This window comes from Pagrus major, chromosome 11 (genome assembly GCF_040436345.1).
Source record: "Pagrus major chromosome 11, Pma_NU_1.0".
NCBI lineage: Eukaryota > Metazoa > Chordata > Actinopteri > Spariformes > Sparidae > Pagrus > Pagrus major.
In genome coordinates, this window is record NC_133225.1 from 31,833,127 (window position 1) to 31,859,101 (window position 25,975).

The following is a 25,975-nucleotide window of genomic DNA, read 5'->3' on the forward strand; positions in this document are numbered from 1 at the left end:
CCAAGATAACTTGATTTTGCATCAGATGGATGTCAAAACGGCGTATCTGCATGCACCTATAGACTGCGAGATATTCATGGAACAGCCTGAGGGGTTCGAGGTCGAAACCAGAAAGAACCTAGTGTACAAGTTGAACAAGTCCCTATATGGATTAAAACAGTCAGGCAGAAATTGGAATAGGATGTTTGATGAGCATCTGTGTGAAAATGGGTTCAAGCAGAATGCAGCTGATCACTGTGTTTATGTAAGAGAGGGCACAAACGAAAAGGTGATCATAATTATATGGGTGGATGATGTCATCATTGCTGCCAGTGATGACAATGCACTGAAGGTGGTAAAAGAAATGCTCATGGAAAAGTTCAAGATGAAAGACTTAGGCCAATTGAAACACTTCCTAGGCATTGATTTTAACCAGTGTGATGGATGCGTAACAATGACACAGAAAGGGTATGTTGGCAAACTGTTGAAAAGATTCAATATGCGGGATTGTAAACCAAGAGCCACACCTTGCGAGCAGAAGCTCAATTACAGTCATGATGCTGAGAAAATGACAGATACAAGAAAATACAGAGAAGTGGTGGGTAGTTTACTTTATCTAACTACATGCACCAGACCAGATCTTAGTTACACAGTCAGTAAACTGTCACAGTACTTCAGTGAGCCTACTGAAGAGCAATGGGCAACAGTGAAACACGTGCTGAGGTACCTTAAGGGTTCGAGTGACAAAGAGTTGTGTTACAGAAAATCTGATGACATGGAACTGCGGATACAAGCGTACAGTGATGCAGACTGGGCAGCTGATCAGACAGACAGACGGAGCACTACAGGTTATTGTGTAAGTCTTAGTGAGAGTGGACCTCTAATTTCATGGAGAACCAAAAAGCAGCCCACTGTTGCACTGTCGACTTGCGAAGCAGAATATATGGCATTGGCCGCAACTGTACAAGAATGTATGCATCTGGTACAATTGTTGGAAGGGATTGATGGATGTCAATGCGCGCCACCAAAGGTGTATGAGGATAATCAAGGCGCAATTGCTTTAGCGAGAAATCCTGTAAGCAGACAAAGATGCAAACATGTTGACATAAAATATCATTTCGTGAGGTCAACAGTAAATGATGGGAAAGTGAGCCTGGAATATTGCCCAACCGACGAGATGGTGGCAGATGTAATGACAAAGCCTGCAACCAAATTTAAGTTGTTGAAATTTGGAAAGTTTATGTTCGGAGAGTAACTGCATACATAATATACAACACGGTGGTAAATTGCTTTTGATTTATTAAAGTAACAATATGAGTGCAAGTGGGGGTGTTAACATGTGTGAATATTATATGCCCTCAATTGTTTAAATTGCACAGGTAACTTTTATTTTGTATTATGAGAGGAGCCAATAACGTGCATTGTTAAGGTCACGTGGTATGAAGGTATAAAACTGTGTGTGCGCAGCAATAAACTCTTTTTGCCTGGACTCCGACACTGAGCGAGTTATGCGTGTTTCCTTCATATAGTGAAGTTCAGTTATTCCTGAGTATGCACGAGTCTCCGTGCGATAGGCTACTCTGGTAACAATGTGCTTGAAAATGCTGAGTGTGTTGGATTAAAAGGATGCTTCTTTGTTGAGTTGCAGGGCCGTATATTAAGACAAGGCTGCTCCGCTCTCTGTGCCCTCGAGTATATAAAAGAACTGAGCTCATCACAGAGCAGAGCACAGCGCAGCACTCCTAACGAGTGTAGAGGTCATCCATAGAGCTGATCACTGCGAGACAGAGGGGAAACACAGTGGACAGCAGGATCAAAAGCATCTGGAGCAAAGACAAATATCCACTGCGGCATCGGCTGAAAAAAGATGAGACAGGATTAGGGAGAGCTCACTGTTAAATGTCAAAATCCTTTGTGTGTATGCAGATCACGTGAAGCTGTCCTGCATGCGATGTTGGACTGAACAAGATGAGGCTGGCTTCACACAGACGCACACTTCAAAGCTGACAAAGCAGCGTCTTGTTGTACCATAAGTGTTACAGACTCTTCGGAACCCAGCAAGGTTGTGAATGTGACTGCAAGTCTTTGAAATGTGCTAAACAGTTCACGTCCTGCTTGATTTATCTTTCACCGCTTTTCCACCAAAATTAGTGGGTCTACACAGGTTTTTTAAATGCGGGTCAACCTGCTAAAAATCGCCTATTTACCCCGTTCCCACTTCCCGCAGGCAAGGCAGCCCATCTGTGATTTTTATCTGAAGCGTTACATTGTACACCACTGACATCATGTTTCAAGTCACAAATGACAACGATCGACCCATTGTGAAAGACGTGTCTGTAAAACGGTGGATAAATTCTTTTGAGCATCATAACCCCTGTGGAATGACTCCTTTCACTGTCATAATTTGAGCCATTTGATCCAATAACATTTGCAAAGTCTAGAAGAGCCGCACGATTCAATTATTTTATCCCCATTCAAGTTAGCCGGGTGCTAAACCTGAAGTTAGCCTTAGGCTTGGTCAGCGATCCAGGTATTTTCATAGCCTGGAAGTCGAGCTTTTTTGGCTTCAAAACACCACTGAGCAGCTTTCATAGGAATGAAAGGGGCTCCACCTCCAACACTGTGTCCAGCAATAAAACGTCCTTCAATAAACCTCGTCCAAAAATTGGACGTGTTTTTTACGTGGTGATGAATTATGTGAATTAAGAGTGCTCACCTGGATCTTACGTTTAGATCAAAGCCGAGCCGAGCTAAGGTGAGGTGATAAAAACCCGGGTCTACTGCAGAGTCAATTGACCCGGGTTTAAATGCAGAGATTACACTTTCCCATTGCACACAAAAGCCTGATCTTTTGTGCTTAAGTGGGATTTTTGACCAGTGGAAAGGGGGTATTACAGTACCACAGTCAGCAGTAAAATGTGTGAATGCAGCAGGTGAGAAGTCAGAATCAATGGATGCAAACCAGCAGACTGCACTGATGTCAGTGAGTAGCAGTGGATGTAATCATGGCCGTACCCAGCATTGAGGTCACTGAGGTCCGGACCTCTGTATTTTTTTTCCAAGTACACATCATAAAAGTTGTCCAATAATTACCTAAACATAACTCTACTTGAAAGATGCAAAAAATATTGTACTGCACTAAGATAACCGATTTTATCATCTGACCAGCAGCACCGGAATAACGGTGGTTTATTAGCCTACATACAGAGAGAATCATTTTAATAGCCTCCGAATTAAAAGTATTACTTCTATCAACTGATGATGGGGGGGGGGGGCGCTGCAAAAGCAAACCAGCCATTAACCTAAAGGCGAGAACAAAACAGATCAATACCAGTTGTAAGGGAACAGCTTCGGTGATGATACGCTGGCTGTGCATATACTGGCCTAATCCTCCGGTCAGAGAAGACGCAGCAACTTCTCTCATTTATTGGCTTTATTGACTTCTTGCAAATAAACAGGACACTGTAGCAATTGTATCTTTGTGTGTGGTTTGTGATGTCTGCAAAGACAACAATAACAAACAGTATTAATGATAATTAACATACAGTGGCATTAATGATAGAATAACATGAATTACAATAGACACGAGTGACGTGTCATACGGAAAATCACCAGTAGGTGTCAGTGTAGGGTCATTGAACGCAGCACAACGGCCTGGCGCAACAGGCAGGTCACGTGACCAAACTAAACTGAGACAGCCCCGGAAGCTACCGATCCGGTCAATTTGTCACGCTAGCATCAGTATAATCATAGACATATAAAGAGTAGACGCCGTATCGACCGCTGCTGCCTATTGGCGCTGGCGAGCCGTGGGGCCGCCATCTTGGACCGGTCACCCGCTCTACTCAGTGTAATCTGTCTGACAGGAGAAATGAAGCGTCAGCGCATTTAATCCATCAGAACTCGCTCAATACTAAACTGATTTTCACGGGATTTTTTTTCTGCAAACGTCATACATATAGGCATGATACCGGACACATGATTCGGCGTATTTTAATATTCATAGTAGGCATAACAGTAATAGAATATTCTGGTATGTGATATATGTTATGTATGATAGGTATTTTGCATAAGACACACGATATATAACATAACACACACACCCAAGATCCCTCATTGTGCGAAGAGCAACTGACACGGAGCGACTCAGTGTCTGTGCAGCCAGGGACACCCTACTCTTTGGAGGTGAACCGGGAAGCTGAAGATGGAGGGAATAACACCAACTCTGAGTCGGACAATCTGTCCTGTCCTGTCAAACTCCTCCTGCTTAAAACGCTCACTGCAGATCACGGATGACTCGCTTGCAGTGAATCCTTCCCTCCTCAAAGCAACTTCCCACTTCTTCCTTAAATCTTTGTCTATGGGAAACCTTAAAAATAAAAACGGGAGATTCGAGAAAGTCAACACAAAAACATTTTAAGAAGGAGGTCAAGCTTATTTTCTTCCTTCAAATTTCTTAGAGGGTAAGGGGTCAACACAACTCCCATTTTGCTGCTGTTGATAATAAACCAAAGCTGCTGAAATTGTAAGTGAGCTTGTTTGCAAACTATTCTACAGTCAGATGTTCTGTTGTCTGTATTTGTAAGTAAGTGGGGTGGGTATGAGACATGAGAGGTGTCTTACTTTTGTTAGGATGAAAGAATTACATGTGAATAATACAGCCTGTGTCACCTGTGTAAAATGTGCTGGTCAATGTTATACCAGCAATATTTGCATTATTTCTACAATAGCATTCTTGTGTCAGTTGTAATCTAAGCCTGAGTTATGGAATATAAGATTTATAAAGTCTCACTTGGCCCCCGACCCCTGTTGGCAATCGTCCGCCGATTTTCACAGGAATACGCTGCACAGTGCTCTGGCATCTTGAATTCTCTATGATGTCTATTGGGTAGGATCGGGTAGGGTGACCGGTCCAAGATGGCGGCCATATTTCTTGTGCCTCAGCAGCCAATGCGGCGTCTACTCTTTATATGTCTATGAGTATAATAGCAGCCTCAATGAACATCAGTTACACGGCTAAATAAACAGTGACAGAATGAAGTTATGTGTCGGCCGTTCATGTTTCATGGGGCTCTGTAAACATGCTACATGGTAAGCTAACAAAGCGAACTGAGCTTATTAACCTGGTAATATTAATAACTCTCGTCACATACAAAATATAAACAACGTCTGCTCATCACATAACTTACATCATCACCGACGCACACTGTTGTACAAAGGAATGGAGAAAAGCACGATCGGCGAAGAGTTCCTCAACTAGTTAACTACTCATGAAATTATCGAACACACTGCACATGTGCAAAACAGTCCACAGGCAGCTTGCTGTGACACAGACTCCTCACAGCAGGGAATTCACAACACCAGTGATGTTTTCAATACGGTCAGAGACAGAGAGAGTATTTGTAAGTCCTCCTTCCCAACCATAGACTGATAGAGACATACTTATTAACTCAGTTTGGAAAAAGATCAGTGTCTTTACAGCATCAGTTAAAACAGGTATTAATGGTAATAAAGTTCCAAAAACAAACGCAAATGTACTGACTGTTACAACGACTGGTGTAAAATTGCACTTTTATGGAAACGTTAGTGCTTTTTCATCCTTGGATTGCATCATCTGTGTAAACTCTGCCCAGTAACTAGCCTTGGTATTTTCATGACTTAGTTCTAGCAGACTGCGGTAGCATGTAAATAGCCAGCCAGTTGACCATGTGTTTACTTTATTCACTGACAGATGAAAATGAAAAGACTACATCAGCCAAAGCTGAACGTTTGTACTGGAAAGGAGACTGAGAGAAAGAGAAAGAGAGGTGATGGAGGGTAGAGAAAGAGAAAGAGAGGCGATGGAGGTGAGAGAAAGAGCAAGAGAGGTGATGGAGGTGAGAGAAAGAGCAAGAGAAAGAGAGGTGAAATTGTCCATTGTGTCCCTGTGCTGGTCAAAACAAACAAAAACAGCCAAACCTGATCATAACCCCATCATATTCAAACAATTCAAGGCCATTTATAGACCTAATTACTAAATAGGCCTACAAATGTTTCTGAGTGATTACAAAAGATCATTATATATGTGGTATAAATTTCACATTTAAAAAATATGTTAGAATGGAAGTGTAAGACACAACAGTTCAAATATAATATCTTATTGTATTCACGTGCACTGTCTGAGACACATTTCTATAATCCAAATTACGCAAACTCCAAAACACTAACACTAGCACTAACCCAAAACTATAATAAATAAATAAATAATTCAGGTTAGACAGAAAATAAATTAGGCAATTACTTAGAATAAAAACACAATGAGCCAGCATCCATATTAATATGCAAACAATAAAAACTAAAAACTAACAAGAATAACACTACTGTTGAGGTAGTAAGGAACCTTTCACATGTAACACAAGCCCTTCAGGACCAACACAATAAACCAGCACATATTTTAAAGTGCAACAATAAAGACAAACCAACAATAAAAAGAATACTTATGTTGTAGTTTTAAAGGAACCATATAGAACGATATAACATGATGACACCACTTTGTGATCATTATCTGTATCATCAAAGTCTTCCGCTTCCTGGCTTTTGTAGAAGCAAAGTCATCAATTATGTCATCATATGAGAGCTGCTTGCCAATCTCATAATTGATGCTGACTATGGCAAGACCAGTGAGGCGATCCTCCCATGGATGGCCTTAGGTAGGTCTTGCTGAGCTTCAGCTTTGAGAAGCTCCTCTCTGCTGGGGCCACAGTCACAGGAAGAGTGCAGGCGATTCGCAGGGCAATCCACAGATTAGGATACAGTTCCTTCAAATGTTTTTTGTGGATGAAAGAGAGAAGCTGTAGTGCAGTCATGTCAGAGCAGTTCTCTTTCAGCACAGCCTCCACATTCATTTCCTCACGCATGTCTTTAGCAGAGGCCTGAGCTGAAGCAAAGCCAGTCTCTCTGTAACTACTGAGTGATTTTTGTGCCTTTGTGAGGAGGTCAACTGGCACATCATGCTGCATTGTGGCAGACTGCAGGAGCTTGCTAACATGGTTCACATGGTTTAGAATGTCATACCATACCACTGTGCAAATGAGGAAGCAGTATGACCCAACCTCTTCTGCCAAGCTTTGGGCTTCAACCTTGGTCAGAGGATCTGTCACTTGTCACATCTGTCCCTGACCTTCAACAACGCCTCCCTTATGTTAGAGGCCTGGTACCGCACAGCCTCTTTGCTGTTGATAGGGCTCTCCCACCGTGTGCCACTCCAACACTTCAGTGCAACAGTCACATGTTCCTTTAGGGTTGCCCATCTTTGTGGGGCTGCTGAGAAATGGATGTACAGTTTCTGTACAATGCCAAAGTAGTTGATGGCATCTGTCGATGCTTTTGCTGCATCATCCACCACCAAGTTTAGTGAATGTGCCCAACATGGAACATAAAGTGCAGGAGGAGTCTGCTCAAGCAGCCTGGCTTGAACTCCTCTGTTCTTCCCTTCATGTTGGCACCATTATCGTATGACTGTCCTCTGCAATCATCAAATGGAATATTAAGCTCCTTGAGCTTGTTCAAAACCAAAGTTGACAAACCAAGACCTGTTGTTTCAGAAGCCACAAGAGATCCTAGAAGGTGCTCCTTGATTTCCGGTGTTTCATCCATTTTGACAGTCGTTATGATGACTGATATCTGCTCTTGGTGGCTCACTTCAGGAGTACAATCCAAAATGATTGAATAATATTTGGCTGTTTAATCTCAGTCACCATCATGTCCAACATTTTCACACTGATTGAAGCAATCAGTTCATTTTGGATAACATTTCCAAGATAGCTGGAATGACTGAACTGGATCATATTTAGCGAGAAGCTCCACCTCTTTTAAGAAATTTCCATTATTTTGCTGGTGTAATTGTTGTATTGTAATCTCTCAATGCAAGATTTCTCTCAGCTAGAGATTGTATGATGGAGTCAGGACATCTCTCCAGCGCCTCTTCTCAGCCTCTAAAAGTGTCCTTTCAGCTTGGTCTATGGTCTTTCCTGTCTGTAGACACAGTTCAAAATCTTTCCAGGTTGCCATGTGTGTTGACTGCTCTGGACTGCTTTTGTGACTTTTCTGAAGTATGCCTATATTTGTCCAGTTTGACAGTATTCTTTCTTTGAGAATAACTTGCAGCAAAAGGAGTAGGCTACAGGGCATCATTTTTTTTTGAGTAGCTAAGCCAGGTCTGCTTTATCTTTTCTCCATTAATTAATGTTCTGTAGAAATAATGAAGATGCAAACTTCTATCATCTTCTCTCTCGGGAAATGTGAAATTTGGGCTAACCTGAAATGGTCCTCTACCTACTTCTTCTCAAGAATAAGTGGTCCAAACAAAACTATAATTACCAAAAAACAAAATTTGGTGAAAAGCAATTATGCTATAATATGAAGTGGGAGGAGAAATATCCTTTGCTTAGATATTCTGTTGCAGAAGATTCTGCATACTGTGCTGTTTGTATGTCATTTAGCAAAAGAACAACAAATGCAATTTTCATAAATGAAGGATTTCAGGACTGGAAAAATGCTATTGGAGAGAAGCGGGGAATCATTTCCAACCATTCCTGTAGTCCAGGCCACCTAAAGGCGTCTGCGCTGGCAGAGAGTTTTCTGTGTTTCTCAAGGGAAACAAAAGAGCATAAACTCTGTCCTGAGCAGTGCATATGCTGAGAAAGTTCGTGCAAATCACCAGGCCCTCCTTTCCATCCTAGAAGTTATCATCAATCTATCTAAGAGGAACATAGCACTGCGTGGTAACCGGACAGGAGAAGGAGAAGATGGCAATTTTAATATTTTTTTTCAATTTGAAGTCTTCATTTGACACCACATTGAAAAATCATTTAGGAACTGCACCAAAAAGTGCCACAGACATGGGACCAAGAATTCAGAATGAGCTAATAGCATGCTGTGAAGCTGAAATACAGGAAGAAATAGTGAGGGATATTAAAAAGGCCAGGTTTTTCACAGTCCTTGCAGATGAATCGATGGATGTGAGCGGGAAGGAACAACTATCTATTTGCATTCAATACCTAAAGAATAGCAATGGATCATCTGATATATGTGAGACATTCTTGGGCTTCTGTCCTCTTGTCAGACAAGATGCTGCCAGTATCACAGAAGCCATCCTCTCCCAGATGGACATTGACCATCTCAGAGGACAGGGCTATGATGGAGCCAGTACAATGAGCGGACATTTGAGTGGAGTACAACAACAAATAAGAGAATGACAACCACGGGCACTGTTCACACATTGGCGTAGCCATGCACTAAATCTTGTGGTGGTTCATGGATGCACAGACATTCCTCTCATCAGGAACACCATGGCTACCATCGAGAATGTTGCTGCGTTTTTTTCTGCTTCTTCAAGAACAAGAAAGCACACTCACAGACAAACAAGAGCAGAAAAACAGGAGGTATCCCACTCATGTCAGACACATGCTGGGGTTCCAGAGGAAAGACAGGTGCATTTTTGGATCATTTCAGCGCAGCCCACTCTGCCCTTGCTAAAATAGAATCAGGAACATCTGCCCAATCCAACAAGGCTAGCAACCTACGCCACAGTATAGAGTCATTTGATACAATCATCACTGCTGTCACAACAAACAAAATGTTAGGCTACATGATCTCATGGCTGCATACAGAGAGGCCAGAGAAGTGTCCCAGGTCATTTCTTCACTACGAAATGAGGAAGGCTTCAATGAAGTTTATAAAAAAAACAGGAGAACTTCCGTTCCATCGAAGTTGTTACCGCAAAAAAACATGTGACCAACAGGCAGCAAAACAGAGGAAAAGTACCATCACAGTCAGTAGAGGAACATTATAGTCTGAATCTTTTTTACACTTTCATTGACCGTGTTACAAGCCAACTTTACATTAGGTTTGAGGAAGTTTCTAATCTTCTATCTAATCTAATCTAATCTAATACCATCATCTTTGTTCAAACTCACTAAAGAAAAGCAGGAAATGTTGGTGTCATGGTACAAACAAGATCTCCCTCAGCCAGACTCCATTAACCAGGAGATTTAGATGGAAGGTCAAAAATCAACCTCCAACAGTGCTGGCATCGACAGCAAAAGATACACTGGAACAAATCGACACACAGTACTACCCCAACAACCACTGCATCCTTTCCATCTACCTCCCACTACCACCTGTACATGTGAGAGATCATTTTCTGCTTTGAGACTTTTGAAGGGCTGGCTGCGATCAAGCATGGGAAACGAAAGGCTTTCGGGCCTGGCAATGATACGTGTGAACAGGAATAGAGCACTGGATCATGAAAAGGTTCTCAGGTGCTGGGATGCTTCTGGACACGGAAGGATCGAATAAACCGTGACATGTATTTGATAAACATATGCATAATTTTCTATTATCAACAATCAGCATTTATATAGACTTAAGTTGTCATTTCAGTGGCTCTACGGGATGGCCTCTCTTCAGTTGGATGATGGCCGTCCTCTCTGTGGAGCACACACACCTCCATCCATATGAATCTGTGCTTGTGTTTTGTTTGCATTGCTAGTTGTAGTTACCTACTGTTGTTTATTAAGTGAGTTGGTTTATGGATTAAGGACAAGCTTTAATAAACACTGTTGATAATACCTGAGCAGTTTTCTGTGATTATTTTGCACATTCTAATGTTATAATAACAGCTGGTTGAGACGGTCAGTGCTCGGATTATCTAATTATTGATATTTCTTTAATATTAACAATTTAGGTAGACTTCAGGCTAAAAGCACATCATTTGATTATTGATCCCTGATTCCAGGGTGGTGCTCCAGTGATTATTAATGACTAGTAATAACATACATTTCATTGATTAACATTAATAATTTAATTAATAGTCAATAATCAATTAATATTCCCCATTGATTTCAACACCAGCATTCAAGTTTCCCACCCTGAGCATGATATTGGAAGAATAGGGCCGTGTAAATAAGGTCTATGGGGCCACATTACCCCCATCCCTGCCTCTCTTCACTGGTTACCGGTCACTTTAAGAATTTATTTGAAGATTAGATTGCAAACTTTCAAAGCTCTGCACAGTTTGTGCTCCAACTGTATTTCTGACTTACTGGTCCCCTATGAGCCTGTTCGGGTTGAGCTTCAAAACACAGTGAAAGGATATTTAGCAGAAAATGGCAGCACTGGTCCGTTAACACTCTCGGTGACTTCTGGTGACACGACTGTCTGGAGCCTCAGCTTCATCTGAAAGACTTCTCACCAATTTTGAGCTGCCAATCACTCTGTCCGTTTGATTCTTCTCACCTGCCAGTAAAGTTATTTTGAGAGGGCATTAGTATGTGGGGAGGTACACGCCATCACCCTCAGAATCCTGCATTCACCCAAGTGCAGCAGTGTGGGTCCTCTCTAGCTTCCCACCCACAACTGGGTATTGTGTTCATTGGGATATACTGTATGAGAGGTAAAGATATTAAAGATTATTGATCGGTAGAAATGGGCAAGAGGAAACAGGACTTTGAATTGTACTAATGATGGCTAATGTATATGTGCATTTATTTAGATTTAGAAACAAATGTATTCGTCTTGAAAACATTATATAAATTGGCTCCAACAACAGCGAGGGAATTTTAATAGCTCTTCTCCTCACAGTGATGGTTTCATTAAGGTTTCAGTCGCATCCTGAGTTAACAAAAGCCACCATCTTGTTTGTTTGTGCTCTCAACAGCTAATTGTTCCAAGAGAAAACACCTCACGCTCAGTGGCTACCCCCCACATGCGCGCGCGCGCACACACACACACACACACACACACACACACCTCCTCACCTGGCACATCTATGAAACCAACATGATATTTTCCCATTAGCAGACCTCACACACACACTCACATTGATCTTTTATTCATGAGCACCATTTATTTCAACCTTTTTGAATGATTGTTAAATGTCCCATCACTTAGGTATTTTTTTCAGTGCTTCTTCCAATATATATATATATATGTATATATATACACTGAGTATATATATATTTGAGACAATCATAACTTTGCCTTAAGAAGCATCTGATATATGTGTGTTGGCTAGGACCACGAAAAATAAGAGGACCAATTTTTTACCCTCAAACCAGAAGCCTTTGTGTTGGACCGACCAGCCAGATATACAGACAGAGTAGAGCCACGTCAGGCTTTGTAGACAAGTAGAATTTAATGCAAATCAATCATCATCAAGATTATTCATTTAGGTTAAAAAAATCTAACCAAAGCTAATGTTTTGCTATGTGCTATGGTATTTTTAAGCAGACCAGAGAGAGAGGCTTGGGAGAGCATGCTTTTTATGACCAAGCTGTGGATGACAAAGCTCTAAAATCAAAGTCACAAATACTAATAAAAACAAAAAGTTCATGACCCTTGTGGTACTTTCCAGAGAGAGAGATGCTAAATGAGCACATATTTCCTGCTGCTGAGGTACCAATAAAAACAATCTGTTTTGTAATTATTGCGTAGTGGGAAACTGAGACATCCAGTTAATTTATGTCTTTAATAGACTCAGTGTATTAAACACACAGTATTAAATTAAAAGGCCTCAGGTTTTCAGAGAAAAGAGTCATGAGCATATTTTACAGTAACATAACGTGTCTTTTGGCCGATGTTGCCTTGAGGAAAAATGCACAAACTGAACAGGGGACCAAAGTTTGATCCCTGGAACACCACATACAGGCAACCTTTATAAAAGTGCACGTGACTCACACACTCAAATTAAGCAATAAATCAGTGATCTAATAATGCAACATGTAGCACAGACAGCCTGGTCCAACATATGACCCTGGTAATAAGTGGACACAGTTGCATGCTGAGAAAATCTCAAAGACATGATCACATTGAAAGTCAAATTGATAAATAAAGTAACACTGATAATTTATATATGAAAACATCTAATATTCTTTTTTTGTTTTTGCTTGTTTGGGGTTTTCTTATTTGAATTGGTCTCCAAAAGTAGCTGAGCCCTTACAGCGCTTTCGCCTCCTTCAATAAAAACACATGAAGTTCGTGTAGGACTGAGATATGTCTTTATTCTTTGTGCTGCATATCTGAACCAGTAGCAATACACATGAATCATTCTGTGAATTGAAAAGGTCCCAGCTATGTGCAGTTTTCCATTTTTACCGTTCCCGCACACGTCACAATCAGTTAGGATGCTGATTGATGCAAAAGAGGATTTCATATCAAAAAGCAGCAAATAATCTCTGCTGAGGTGAAACTCAAATATTCAAAATTACAAAGAATCTGCACAAATTTTACTGAAATATATAACACAACTGGTCCAGCCACAATCCTAAACTCTCATGAATCAAAAACTGTTAAGATAACAGTGAGCTTACTGAGCAAGTATTTACAAAATCACTGTGTAGTTCAATTACAGGCCACTCTGAATCATTACTTCTTTGTTTTCTTTACTGGAGTTTAGGTGCAAAACTTCTTTCAATCTCAATGTAAAAATTGTAAAAATAACTTTTGAAGATAATTATCAAACATCAAGAGAAAACAGTAAATTATAAAATATTTCTACTACAGTCCAACATGTGATTCATCTTTACACACAAGTCAGTGACTGTCTTTTTTGTGTATAGTGCAAAATTATTGAGCAAGCAATGTCAGTAAATTATATACTATTATAAATATACATTTTTAAACCCGGGTAATACTTTCCCAGCACCAAGCAGAAAATGATATCTATATATATTTTAGGGATAGGCTGGTCATCAGGGCCGACATTCAGCTTTTTTCAGATTATCTGTGTCGGTGTCCGATTACTGATCTACCTAATTGGTCACATGTCACAAGTAAAAAGCCTATTAGCGCTGAATGGTCCGAGTCTGCAAAGTAACTCATGACTACATTTATCAAATTCTATAAATGAAGTGGATTAGAAGTATAAAGTAGCAGAAAATAGAAATACGCAAGTATCTCAATTACCTCAAAATTGTACTTAAGTACAGTACTTGGGTAAATTGTAGTTAAATTCCATCACAGGTTATTCTAAATGTTGATGCTAAGATTTTTATTTTTCCTACATATGTCTATCAGCTCAAAATATCAGGTATTGGTCTCCTTGAATACTAATAATTGGCCCTGAAAAAGCAATGTTGGTCAGTCCCTAATATATATGATGTGTGTACTTCAACACATTCATAAAAGAATAACAAACCAAACCAGAAAAAAGACATTACTGTACATGAACAGCAAAAGCAAAACTATTTTTGCCCTTTTGTGCAGTGACAAAGCTGTGAGGTTGTCCAGTGCCATGAGTTGTCCCCTCAGCGATACAGACACATGCTGGTGCTCTGATACAGGTACATGTAGGCGTCACAGAAGAGACGTTTTGCCACACCTTCCATCTCTCGAGGCACCTGATTGGCCAGCTCTGCGGGAGACATTTCCAGGTACCTGCCAACCTCGGGGCAGGCTTGAACCTCCGGGATGTTGAAGCCGTCGCTCTCTCCTGAACACAATGCGCAGCTGAGCCAGAGAGCACATGCACAAACAGTACATAAATGAGACAATACATAAAAACAGACCACTCACCTTCTCTGTCCGCCATGCTGTCAAAGAAGATCCAGTCTTGGCTGCCTGGTCCGTATTTGATGAAGGACACGTAGTGGCTGGTCTCGATGCAGAGCACAGCAAACAGCTCCAGTTTGTCTCTGGTCAGGGTGTGAGGAACCCCACGACCCATGTAACCTTTGGGAATGTCCAGAGGAGTTCGCTGATGGGAGCGGCGTTGAGGATGAGCGTGCACCTGGAGAAAAACATACAGTATTAGCTGCAACTAAGGACTATTTTCAAATTAATATTCAGAGAATGTTAGGTAATTTTCTAATTAATATATTACTCAAACATTTAATGTAACTTATTTTTTATCAATTTCTAGGGTTTCAGCACTACACCCAGCGATCTATGTTCAGAGGGTATGGATGTGATGTCATTGTGTACCTGCCCTTGTGCATTCACATAGTAAAAAAGAATGTAAGAAAGCACTTACAAGTACAATTACACTACAAGCTGCTTTAACATGGACCCTAAGATTCCACTAATAATCAGGATAATAGATCTGTATAAAAATGTCTCATGTAACCTCCATATTTGGAGGAGCCAATCCAGCCTGACCTGAATTCATATTGTTCCGAGGACACGATGTGGTACCATCTTGAAAACTGTATTAAAAGGCAGAGCGAATTAATGGATTAATGAATGAATTGAATTTTCTTTCAAAAACATATTCAGATTAGATGTTTCACGATGGCCTGAACCACTTCAGCTCACTTTATTTAGGGTCCATGTAAACAGTTGAGTTGGAATCTCTAATCAGAATTTTTAAATCAGATTGAAAAAATACTGTCCCTGTAACCATAGCTACAGAGAGCACAAGGCTAAAGAGAATGTGAAAGTTAGGTGACTCTCAATATTTTTACTCATCTGTCAGGGCAAGATATTGTTTGGAGCATCTGTGATTTTCATTTCTGCTTTTACTTTTTAAGACATTTGCTTTGCATTTGCTTCTCACTCCCTGTAACACAGCTTTAATAGCAGGCACAGCTTGTGAAGTGCTGATGAGGTCGGTGGTTTCCCGAGGAAAAGTGACATCAATCCATACCCTCTATACTCAAAAAGCCTTTTATGAATGCTAAGGGCAGACAAAATGACTCATGTCCACACAATGACACAAACGGCACCTGAGATGAACACGTTTCGCAGAACACTTTGAATCCCGTCTGGCTGAAAAGAGGATCTTTAAAACAGACTGCGCACTCTTCCTTCGCCAAGTTTCCACACAGCATGCACTGCTGAGGACCTGAAACACACAATACATGTTGTGTTCACTCTGTCCATTTGTGTTAAATCATGTTAGTCCATGTGTGTTACATGTGTTTATCTTACAGTACCTTCAGAGAGGAGGTCAGTGATGTCCAGCTCCAGAGAGGGAATGATCTTATCAAACATCTTGAATTTCTTTCCAAAACGAGGCATCTGGAGGATGAGGCAGGATGGCACCTGCAGTTATGAGACAGTGAAAATAAAAAGATCAGACAGAATGCAAAGAAACAAACTCAATCCATGAAGAGAGAAGTTCTGCTGAGAAAACTGTCCGACAGAGCCATCTACTGGACAATCAGAGCCAAGAGAATCAACCTATGAAAAGCAAAGCATCAGATGAACACATTTCCTGAGCAAAAAGATGAAGAAAACAAGTTTTATATTAATTACAGACCTGTGTCAACTGACAAAGCCATCGGATCTAAGAATGTTGGCACAGAAACAAATAGTTGATTATTTGGCTTGGTGATCCATAGAGAGTCAATTTGAAATTCATAAGTAAAGGTTTTAAGGGTCAAAAGCTAATGGCAAAAATGTGCTTGTTACATTTAAAAATGCTAAGATAAAGTTGTTTAACTGAAATATAATTACAATTAATCATAGTATTCTTATCTGGAAACACTTTTGAAGGGGTGTGCATAAAACTGACATGACACCTGACATGAACATGTAGGAGAATGTTTATTATTGTTGTCGTTAAGGGTCATTTAGTCAATTATGTTACCTTAAATGCAAAGTTGACATTGTTTGAGATGTCTTGGCCATGGCAACTTCACATCAACCATTTTAATCACAAGTTCAGGTTCGATTCAAGAAAAAATATTTACGACAAATTTATAATGGTCTCATGACAGCCAATGTCAAAACTGACCACACATGACAGGTTAATGTAATGTTAACATATGAACTACATATTTTAAGTTTGATAATAATTACTGCTATGACATACATTCTAATTTATTGACTTTCAGTTTAACCTGTTAAAGCAAAATTATGCAGAAATTGGCATTTTGTGCGGTTTGGTGCCCCCCACAGTTTCTAAGTGTCACATAACAAAATCACAAAAATGTGTAAATTTCTTGTAGAGCATCATGCTAATGTTAATCATTAGCAGATAACACAAATGTGGTTATTTAGCATTACAGTCAATGTGTTCTCACCTCTGCAAGCTTGAGTGCTGAACTGTGGAACGAATGTTCCAGCAGCTGCTGAATTGTCGGTAGCACCAGGCTGTGGTTCTGGTCCAAGAAGATCTGATAGCAGTAACTCTCCTGCACTTTACCAGCTGCTGAGCTGAATGGGTGAGTGAGAGAAATTATTGTAACTTTCTTCAAAGGTTTATTGTATTCCAGCAATGTAGTGGGAAATAGTATTTAGACGTACAGTTTGAGTAGAGGTTCCAGTGCAAGAATGTGGTGCATGATGACAGTGAGGAACTCCTCTGGATCTGAAAGACAACAGCCATATAAGTGTCACTAGATCAAAACACGAATCAACGGCTCTAAGGCTTCCAGATGAAACTGACCCTTCTCATCTGTGGTGAACGAGTGACTGTAGCCGTGTTTCTGCAGCTGCTGCCGAAGCTTCATGATGTGTCGGCCTTTCACAAAGCCCTCCCTGTAAGAAACATGACATTTAGAATATTTAGACAATATTAAATTACCACAAAATAACTGTCTTGCAAAATGCGTAAAAGCACACACCTGCGGAGAGGGTTAACAATGTCATGGAGCAGTGTGTTCTGAATTGGGGCGTCTTGGGGTTCTGTTGATTTAAACAGCATGGAGTCCAACACAGAGGAGCAGGAGAACAAGCTGAAAGCACAGACAGAAATAAGTGTTTCATTTGGTTCCTACACTGCGAGCAGCCAGTTTCAATTTCTTTCAGTATGGGATAAAAAATATACATGCAGAGATTTGAAACTAGCCTAAGTACAGTAAACAATACTGTACATGAGGACCATTTTCAAAGCTCTCAGTGCATTCATTTCTGGGATTTTCAGCATTTTAAAATGTATATTTAACAAAAAAAAGAACTATGTTGAAGATCAAATCTAATTCAGAAGGTTAAAAGTAAATGCAGATTCAGTAAAGTAAGTTATGAATGTGGTTGTTCCCTTGTGTTAAAATGGGGCTGCTGTAAAAGGCAGAGCGAATGAATGGATTTAATTGGATGGATACATTTTAATTTTTTTTGCATCCTAAAATGCAACACTGAGTAGAAAACGGTTCTTGCAAACAACTCCAACCACTGACTTTAGTCTAACTTTTCTAAACAGAGAAAGTCTGAGATCAACTCAAGCATACAAAGTAACAGTTATCTGGAATGTTATATCCTAGCAAAGACTGATGTGACTTAGTCTACAATAGAGTCATTTGATTTGTATAATGGTGGGATAAAACTAACTGAACTTCCTCTGAATATGCATGACATTTGGTGTCACATGTTCATCATCCTGACCTGAAGAGGGCAGCATCCATGTAGCAGGAGTTGCAGTGGCCTTGGATCCCCCTCATTCGTCCAATCAAAATGTGTTTAACCTGCTCCGTGCTGATAGGAGGAACAGTCTCCAGCTTCCCTGTGCTGCGCTCTGCCTCCCTCTCTAAAGTAACACATATGTACATCATTATGTATGTAAAATAAAACCTTAACTCATTACACAATGAGATGTCCATCTGGGGATGATCGCTGATGCAGTGTTGCCCCCTGCTGCTCAACCAACTGGACCAGCTGGAAAATGCAGCATTAAGCTTGGAGTAGTATGATCATTCTGTACACTTGGATGTTATAGAAACAGGTGACCAAATTAAATGCACATTACTTAAGTAAACCTTTGGATTTCTCTGGGTTTGAACATTTGGGATAATGTAAGTACACAACACAACAAAATATAGAAGAAGGTCTTGCTGTTTTTAAACATTTTAATGCAGAAATCTTAGATACTGTATCTTTCAGTGTATATTTGGCCCTCAGTTTGTTTTCAGCTTTGTGTCAACAGTTTTTGTTTCCTGTTTCAACACAATAATACTGCTCGTGCACAAACCACCTCCATTAGAAGATAGTTCTCCTAGTTTGATGACTGGTCTGCACAGAGAATTGACCTAAACTCGTGCAAATGTGGAGGTATTTACTTAAATATTATAAGCAATGTTTATTTTATAGTTTTATATAAATATAATATTTTTTTATTTAGCTGACATGTTTTGTTTTTTTAGAACATATCATATTAAAATTTAAAAATATAACTATGTTACTCATAATTATTTGTCTCTCTGCTGCCTGAAGTAAAACTGTGCTCACAAGGCAGCAATGGCTGCAAAATTGCAAAATGCAAAATGAATTAACTCAAGACTAAACAGAAAGGAGTGTGATCAAGCTTGTTTCCTGACCTGAGTCTTCCACTACAGGCATCCTCTCGTTGTGATTGGCTGATGTGGGCTGAAATCGTGAGTCAGGACGGCAGGAGCTAAGCTTCACAAACAGAGCTCTCTTGTGGGCACATTTGAAAAAACGCGTACCTTTGAAGGTACCATCACTCACTCCGATTTCCTCATCCTGCAGACAGATATACACAGAAGAGTAAAGTCACTACATCCAAGATTAAATTAAAGCAAAAGAATAACATTGAAAGCAACAATTTACAATTAAAACTACTTTTCACTATGAACTTCAAAAGAAAGTGAACCTAAAGCACATTTTTTTCAATACAGGCTGACGTCCCATAGTTGTATATGACATATTTTAATTAAACTTTAAGCTGTACAGAAACCTGTCAGTACAAATATTACCAGCTCCAGTCCAGCCATGACTTCCTGTCGATCAGGGAGAGTGCCAATCCAGCGGATGGTTCCATACGAATTGCCTGTAGCCACAGTCACCTCTACAGCAGAGTCCAAAGTCAGATCCGTGTACAGATGATCGGTGTTTGGTTTCTCCAGGGGAGTATCAACTTCCATGCTCACTGGCCCTACAGCGAAGAATATATTTGTGTCAGATTTATTATAAATGTAGGAAATAGCTTCACACTACATCATGGAAAGAGCTGCTCAAACCTGCAGGCACCTCCCCTTTAGCAACTGCATATAGTGGAACTTCAATTTCGCCTCCCCTCTTTCCATTCTCATCTCTGTCCTGAAAACAGCAACAAAGAATAAATGTTCAATAACCTGAGAGCTTTACAATGAACGAGGTGACAAACTTAACTTATGCCTCAAAGCTGGAACTCCAGGATGAGAGAGAGTAGGGATGGGTGATATGGCGCTAAAATAATATTGTAATATTATCAGGCTACATAGTGATACACAATATACATTTTGATATTTTGAAATCTCTTCATAAGCACATGCATGGGTCATTCCATGCCAACTCAGCCAGAAATTAGAAAAAATTTGCAGTTCATGTCCTGTTTTTTTTGTTTTTGTATAAACCTCTAGCAAACATGTTTTTTTAATCAATAAATAAATTAATATATAAAAATGTTAATTGTGTTTTGTTATATTTTTAAAATATTTCTAACTATATGTTAAACATGGTTTAATGAAGGCAGTTGACGTTTCTTTCCCTTGTGTCTGGGCCCCCGAGTGGCACAGTCATGTGATCCAGCCCAGGCAGTGACAAGAAGACATCAGCCGTGGCTAGAGGAGGTTGTTGTAACCACGATGGTTGCAATTCAATGAATTTACATTTGAACATTTTTAAGATTTTTTACATTGATAACAATAATATATAGAAAACAAGTTTTTTATTTTTGAAAAAACACAATTTAAAAAGAGCAAAACACCATATATAACTATTTAACTCTGCTGAGATCATTTCTGTCACAATTGTTTTTCTTTCAGATATTTTTGGACCGGTGAAAGAATAAAACACTACTTACTGTGGAGATCCGAACGATATGTTGTCCATCCTTTTCCCGCAGTTCCACCACCATTCCATGGCGACATTTATCATTGGTGAAATAAGTGACTCTGTCCCCTGGGGCTAGCTCCTGTGTGTCCGGCTGTGGGGAGGGCTCAGGGATGGAGGGTGACAAGGAGCTGGGAACCACAGGCCTGAGACTGGAGAACGGGGTGAAAATGTCACAATCTTTTGGACGGGAGGAGTAGGGGATATTATATCGATAGGACCAGTCAGTACTCCTCTTCTCCTTGTCTTCTCCCTGGGGGGGACACAAGCATTGCAGCAGCCCTGAATTAGTGTCACTTACCCTCTCAATTCAATGTGTTTGTAAATGAATCTGTACATTTTTACTGTTAATTATAAATAAGTATATACCTAAAGGTTCAGTTCATTCAAATTTGACATTTGGTTACTTAAGATGAGAACTTAAAACCAACCAGATATTAATGTCAGTATTCTAAAGTTCTTTTCGAAACTGTGCTTAGTCCCAGGTCTAAGACAACCGTTAGCTCCGGGCTAAGAATGAGTTCACACTGGCCCTTTCCAAAGTGGGCTAGGCCGACTTTAGCTCAGGGCTTGCTGGCCCTGCTCCAGAGCGGGGTTAGCCCCAACTTTGTGTGGTTATCCCCAGGAAATCAACAAAGCCTGGGCAATCTTTTAGCCCTGGGTTTAGGTGAACCATTGTCCTGACATTGATTTTAGGTCACCTGATGTCACGACCTAAATCCAACAAAATATCAACTTCTAATGAAGTTGGTGGCCAGCTGGGATGTGGTGTTGAATTATGTTTTAAAAATGTAGTGTTTTCTTGATGCACTGTAGAAAAGTAGTTTTCTACCTAAGGAATAGTCCCTGTGAAATTTTGACAAAGTCTCTGTAAAACATCCTCAATAACACAGACGTTTCAGTCAGCTTCTCGAAAGAGATTTTGCTCTTGAATGTTTTAAAAGGTCATTTTTCTGTGATGTGAGCACCACAAATAATGTGGGTAGAAAAGTAGTTCCAATGAAAACTGACCACGGCGACACAGTCTCTGTGGATTATACATTACTAGTTACACAGATAAGTCTGAGTGTTTGTGCAAGATGATGCACTGTGCAACATTCTGCAGATTTTTGCTGGCAAACGAGCGGGGGGCTCTGAGTGCAAGCAAAATGGAGAGACATTTGTACAGTTGCATATTCTACCAACATTATTCCTGTTTAAGTCCCACCTGCAGTTCAATGCCAAAGAATGTTCCTGATAAGGGGCAGGAAAATGTTGGCTCTGTCAGTCTCCCAATGAAGCGGATGATGCCTCTAAGCCACTGGCCTCCTTCATCCACGGTCACTGCAGTACCCTCAGTGAGTCCCAGTGCTGTTCGAAGGGCATTTTCCTCTTTGAACCACTTCAGCCTCTCTGCGTCCTCAGGCACGGCCTGCAGCAGCCCGGCTTCCTCCACACTCAGCTTCTCCATGCAACTCACCTCTATCATATAATCTAATAAGGAAGAGCCGAGGAAGACAGACAACTTTTTGGGAGAGTGACTCTCTCTGAGTTCTGATCTGTACTTGGATTCCTTGATATAACATATGCGGCCAGCACTGATGTGTCCTGGCGATTCAGGTTTTGTTGTTAGGATGAAGTACAGGTAGTCTGTTGACGTCATGTTGCTGAGGCCAAGAGACACAGCAGGATACTGTAAACACACACACACACACACACACAAACATATAACTCGTATACGAAGTTCACAGGAGTTACTAGAATAACATTAACACTATTATCAATTTTGTAAACAACCCTTAAGCTAGCTCGCTAACTAGCCCTAACACTGAACACACGAACGTTTCAACTTCAGACAGAAATCACATCAAACTCAAATGTAACGTCAATGGAACAATTTTAATATTGACTAATTTAGATTGTTTTCCTTACTATATCAAGCATTTGTGACAAAGTTAGCGCTACCTTCACTTCTTAAGCAACTTTAAAGTTTGCTTTCTGTCGTTCTGGTTTGCGTCCAAACAGCCACAGCAGCCTAAAGTTTCACTTCCCCTTTCATTTCATTTCTGAGCGGCGTCATCAGCATGTCTCACCCTCCTCTGACGAACCTGACTGTCAGTAAAACACGTACGAATCTTACTGGCAATAATGTAGGTCTTATTCTTCGAATGAGGTCATGAATGTTATGAAGTGTAGGCAGGAATAGATTGTAACGCTGTTGTTTTCAAATTAGTTGACAGCCAGCAAGTCATTCGAGAACGGTGTGAAATGGGCCCTCAGTTTAGTCTTACAGGCAACCAAGATTTAATCACGTGGTACTCTGTCTGAAGTAATAATCTGAAAGATTTTCATGTAAATAAATATGTGTTAAGACACTATCTATTGCCCTAATAATGTCATGGTCGAACAAACAGTGGACAATGAAAAAGATGCAAATCGCTTTCATGTGATGTTGTTATGGAGGCGTGGCAAAGCTGCCAACTGACTGACGTCACACAGGCGACACTGGATCTCTGGGAAGCAGTGAGGTCCAAAAATACCAAAAATACACCTGCAATTATCGCTTCAGGCCTTTCAAATGTAAGAGGTCACTTCACCAAAATTGCAGATAAATATTTAAGCTTTCTCCCTTTCCCTGTGGTGGCATCTATGCATGCATGCAAACAGCTTTAGTTTCATGTGCTGGGGCTCTGAGATATATTTTTTCTGTGATTTCTGCATGACCTCAACATATAGCAGAGGTGAATTAATGTCTTAGTGTTACAAATTACACAACACAATTTATCTAACAACTTATCTTCTTGAGAAGAGTTGCCCCAATTACAATTATAATCAGTAATTGGGGCATAAAAACTGTAAAACTGTTCTCATTTTATTGCGTAGACTCTACGGAATTAAATGAGAACAGTTTTTCAGTGGAACTGAACAAGACATTTCTGAAAAAGAGGCAGTCCCACGAAAACTGCTGAAAGCAAGGTCTGTATTCAGAAAGGCACTTGACTACTACTACTACTACTACTACTTCACATTCATTCAGGCTGTCAGGAGCAGAGAACTGAAAAGATTTGAGTTGATAGTTAATAAATTACCAAAATCCAGCAACTGAGGGTTTTGAACTTGCACAGTATATTTAGGTGAATTTTGTGAAGACAACACTTATACTTATTAAAAAGTCATTGGCAACCTTCTGCATGTGGATTAAAAAGGCAATTTGAAAAAAAGTTAAATAAAAACTCAAGAGAAAAAACCTTTAATATAAAATGACCTGCTATGAATTCAGTTACTGCGTAAAACAGCAGTTGAATAAACAAACAAAAAAAAGTTTGTTTTAGAATTTGTAAATTGTGGTGACATTAAAACTGTATTTTTGTATGTTTAAAATTAAATAAATTAATTATTATGGTTTATTCATTACATTTATTATTGTAACTACTATCGAACACTTTGAGTTTCCACAACATCCTGCCTATTTATACAACACAAGACATTTTACTTTCATGAGATTCTAGCCTGTAAGACAAAGAAGAGGGACGGAGGCACAGAAGGACTCAGAGACCTCGTTCTGTTATTGGGCAATATACAACACATCATCCGCAAGCGCCTATTGTGGTCACTATTTTATGACGTCACGTTTCAGCCGTAAACATGGAGGAGAGAGAAGCGCTGAAGAGGCAAATTGAACTTCTACAAAGTAAATCTCATTTGTTTTATGTTGACAGATGCCGGACGGGTTGGAAAACAATTTTTAACTGTTGCGGCTATTAAATTTGGAGCTGTCGTGTGGATATCCAGTTCCGCGTTTTTAAGTACTTTAAAAAACGAACGTTAACCGTTAGCTTTGCTCCAAGCTCAACTGATCCACACATCCAGATGTTGGTGCTTGTTTAGCGTTACATTACATACTGTATTGTATGTGGAAATTCGTAGCGTAAGCTAACGTTATACACTTTAAATAACATTTTATCTAGAAGTAAATAACTAGTTATTTTGCTGTTAATGCTGTCAACAGGTTAATAGTTAAGCCCTGTTTAAGTCTCGAGTTCGCTGTCATAACAACGCAGCAGATAGCGTGTACTAGCTAGCTTAGCTGTTCAACAGTAAGGTCTGAAGGTAAGTGGTCGGTTCACCCAACGTATTGCATTCGGCAGTATTTAATCATATGAGTGACGAGTTAAAAGGAATAACCAGGTAAGGGGTTGGTCCACCTCGATCCGCCAGAGCAGCTTCAATCCTCCCTAGATTTTACGTTAGTTACCTTACGAACAACATTCTTTCGAAAGATATGGCTCTGTATCATAACGATGATGATGATGATGATGATGATGATGATGGTGGTGTCGATGCAGTCTCACAGGTCTTACATACAGTAACGTGTGGAGGGACATATAACTAGTTACCTTCATTTTAAATAAAAATGTTACGTTACAATATTACTGTCTGCATAGAGTAATATACCTATAAATAACCTATATAGAACAATTAAATAGCCTAGATCTTTTCTGATAAACAAATGCCCTTGGACGCAGGGATGAGCAGGCAGGATCAAACTCTGATATATTATGAGATAGGAATAAATATTTTGAATTAAACAACAATAAACGCTTGACTCCAGTGGGTACCGCAGACTGTAACGCGTTACGTGACATAATTGAAGTAATACATTACCGAAATATTATTAGTAACACGTTATAGTGCTAAAAGAAATATAATAATGTAATGCGTCGCTTTCGTGACGCGTTACCCTCAACACTGAATCAAACACTGACTGATTAATACAAACAGGCACAGCACGAATCAAAACCATAACGAATAAAAAAAAGTAGAGACGTACAGCACGCTGCAGGTAAAAATATACATATTTTGTTTAAAAAGCCAACAGCAGATTAAAAGTAAGAAAGTAAATCTTCAATCTTCAAAAATCAATGTACAAGAGAAATGATAAATAACAGCCACGCAAACACAGAGCATATACAATACAAAAGCACATACAAAGACAGCAAAAATACACACACTCAGAGGACACAGAGCAAGCCTCAAAGTCATAGAAAAGCCGGCCTCAAAAACCTAAACGTCTTTAAAACAGTTGACAGACTAAGCTGATCTGATGAGAGGGAGAAGATTGTTCTGCCCGGACAGCAACAGAGCAGTCACCTTAGGTTAGATGACCTGAGAGGCTGGTCAGTAGTGTAAGGGGTCAGTACACTGGTGCTAAGGCATGTAGTGCCTTGTGAATAACTAAAATAATCTTAAAATACATTCTGCACATGAC

General features: G+C 39.9%; 2 protein-coding genes across 3 annotated transcripts in view; one reads left to right on the forward strand and one right to left on the reverse strand.

The window, feature by feature from the left end:
• Window positions 1-12,999: 12,999 nt before the first annotated feature.
• Window positions 13,000-22,950, reverse strand: cyldl (cylindromatosis (turban tumor syndrome), like). Of its 2 annotated transcripts, none has more exons than XM_073476781.1 (15): window positions 22,847-22,950; window positions 21,935-22,399; window positions 20,699-20,980; window positions 19,875-19,953; window positions 19,611-19,789; window positions 19,212-19,377; window positions 18,283-18,424; window positions 17,526-17,636; window positions 17,348-17,439; window positions 17,206-17,269; window positions 16,983-17,115; window positions 15,891-15,999; window positions 15,681-15,799; window positions 14,533-14,746; window positions 13,000-14,449 (listed from the first exon to the last, which is right to left on the reverse strand). In XM_073476781.1, the coding sequence occupies exons 2-15, from the start codon at window positions 22,367-22,369 to the stop codon at window positions 14,265-14,267; spliced, it is 2,310 nt and encodes a 769-aa protein (XP_073332882.1). In that variant the 5' UTR covers window positions 22,370-22,399; window positions 22,847-22,950; the 3' UTR covers window positions 13,000-14,264. The 2 variants fall into 2 exon arrangements, with proteins under 2 accessions (XP_073332882.1, XP_073332881.1); XM_073476780.1 differs by lacking the exon at window positions 22,847-22,950 and adding an exon at window positions 22,672-22,767.
• Window positions 22,951-24,339: 1,389 nt separating this feature from the next.
• zc3h3 (zinc finger CCCH-type containing 3) overlaps window positions 24,340-25,975 on the forward strand; it is a 62,334-nt gene continuing 60,698 nt past the window's right edge. Inside the window, exon 1 of the mRNA XM_073476941.1 lies at window positions 24,340-24,397. Within this exon, the coding sequence (XP_073333042.1) occupies window positions 24,352-24,397 (46 nt within the window). The 5' untranslated portion in view covers window positions 24,340-24,351. The remainder of the gene's footprint in view (window positions 24,398-25,975) is intronic.

Excerpts from the sequence above, each read along its gene's own strand:
- cyldl (XM_073476781.1), bottom strand. The coding sequence starts at position 22,369 with ATGACGTCAACAGACTACCTGTACTTCATCCTAACAACAAAACCTGAA. Across the intron at positions 19,954-20,698 it reads ATATCGTTCGGATCTCCACA|GACAGAGATGAGAATGGAAA; the intron begins GTAAGTAGTGTT and ends TGCTGTTTTCAG. Across the intron at positions 17,270-17,347 it reads GTTCACCACAGATGAGAAGG|ATCCAGAGGAGTTCCTCACT; the intron begins GTCAGTTTCATC and ends GTTGTCTTTCAG.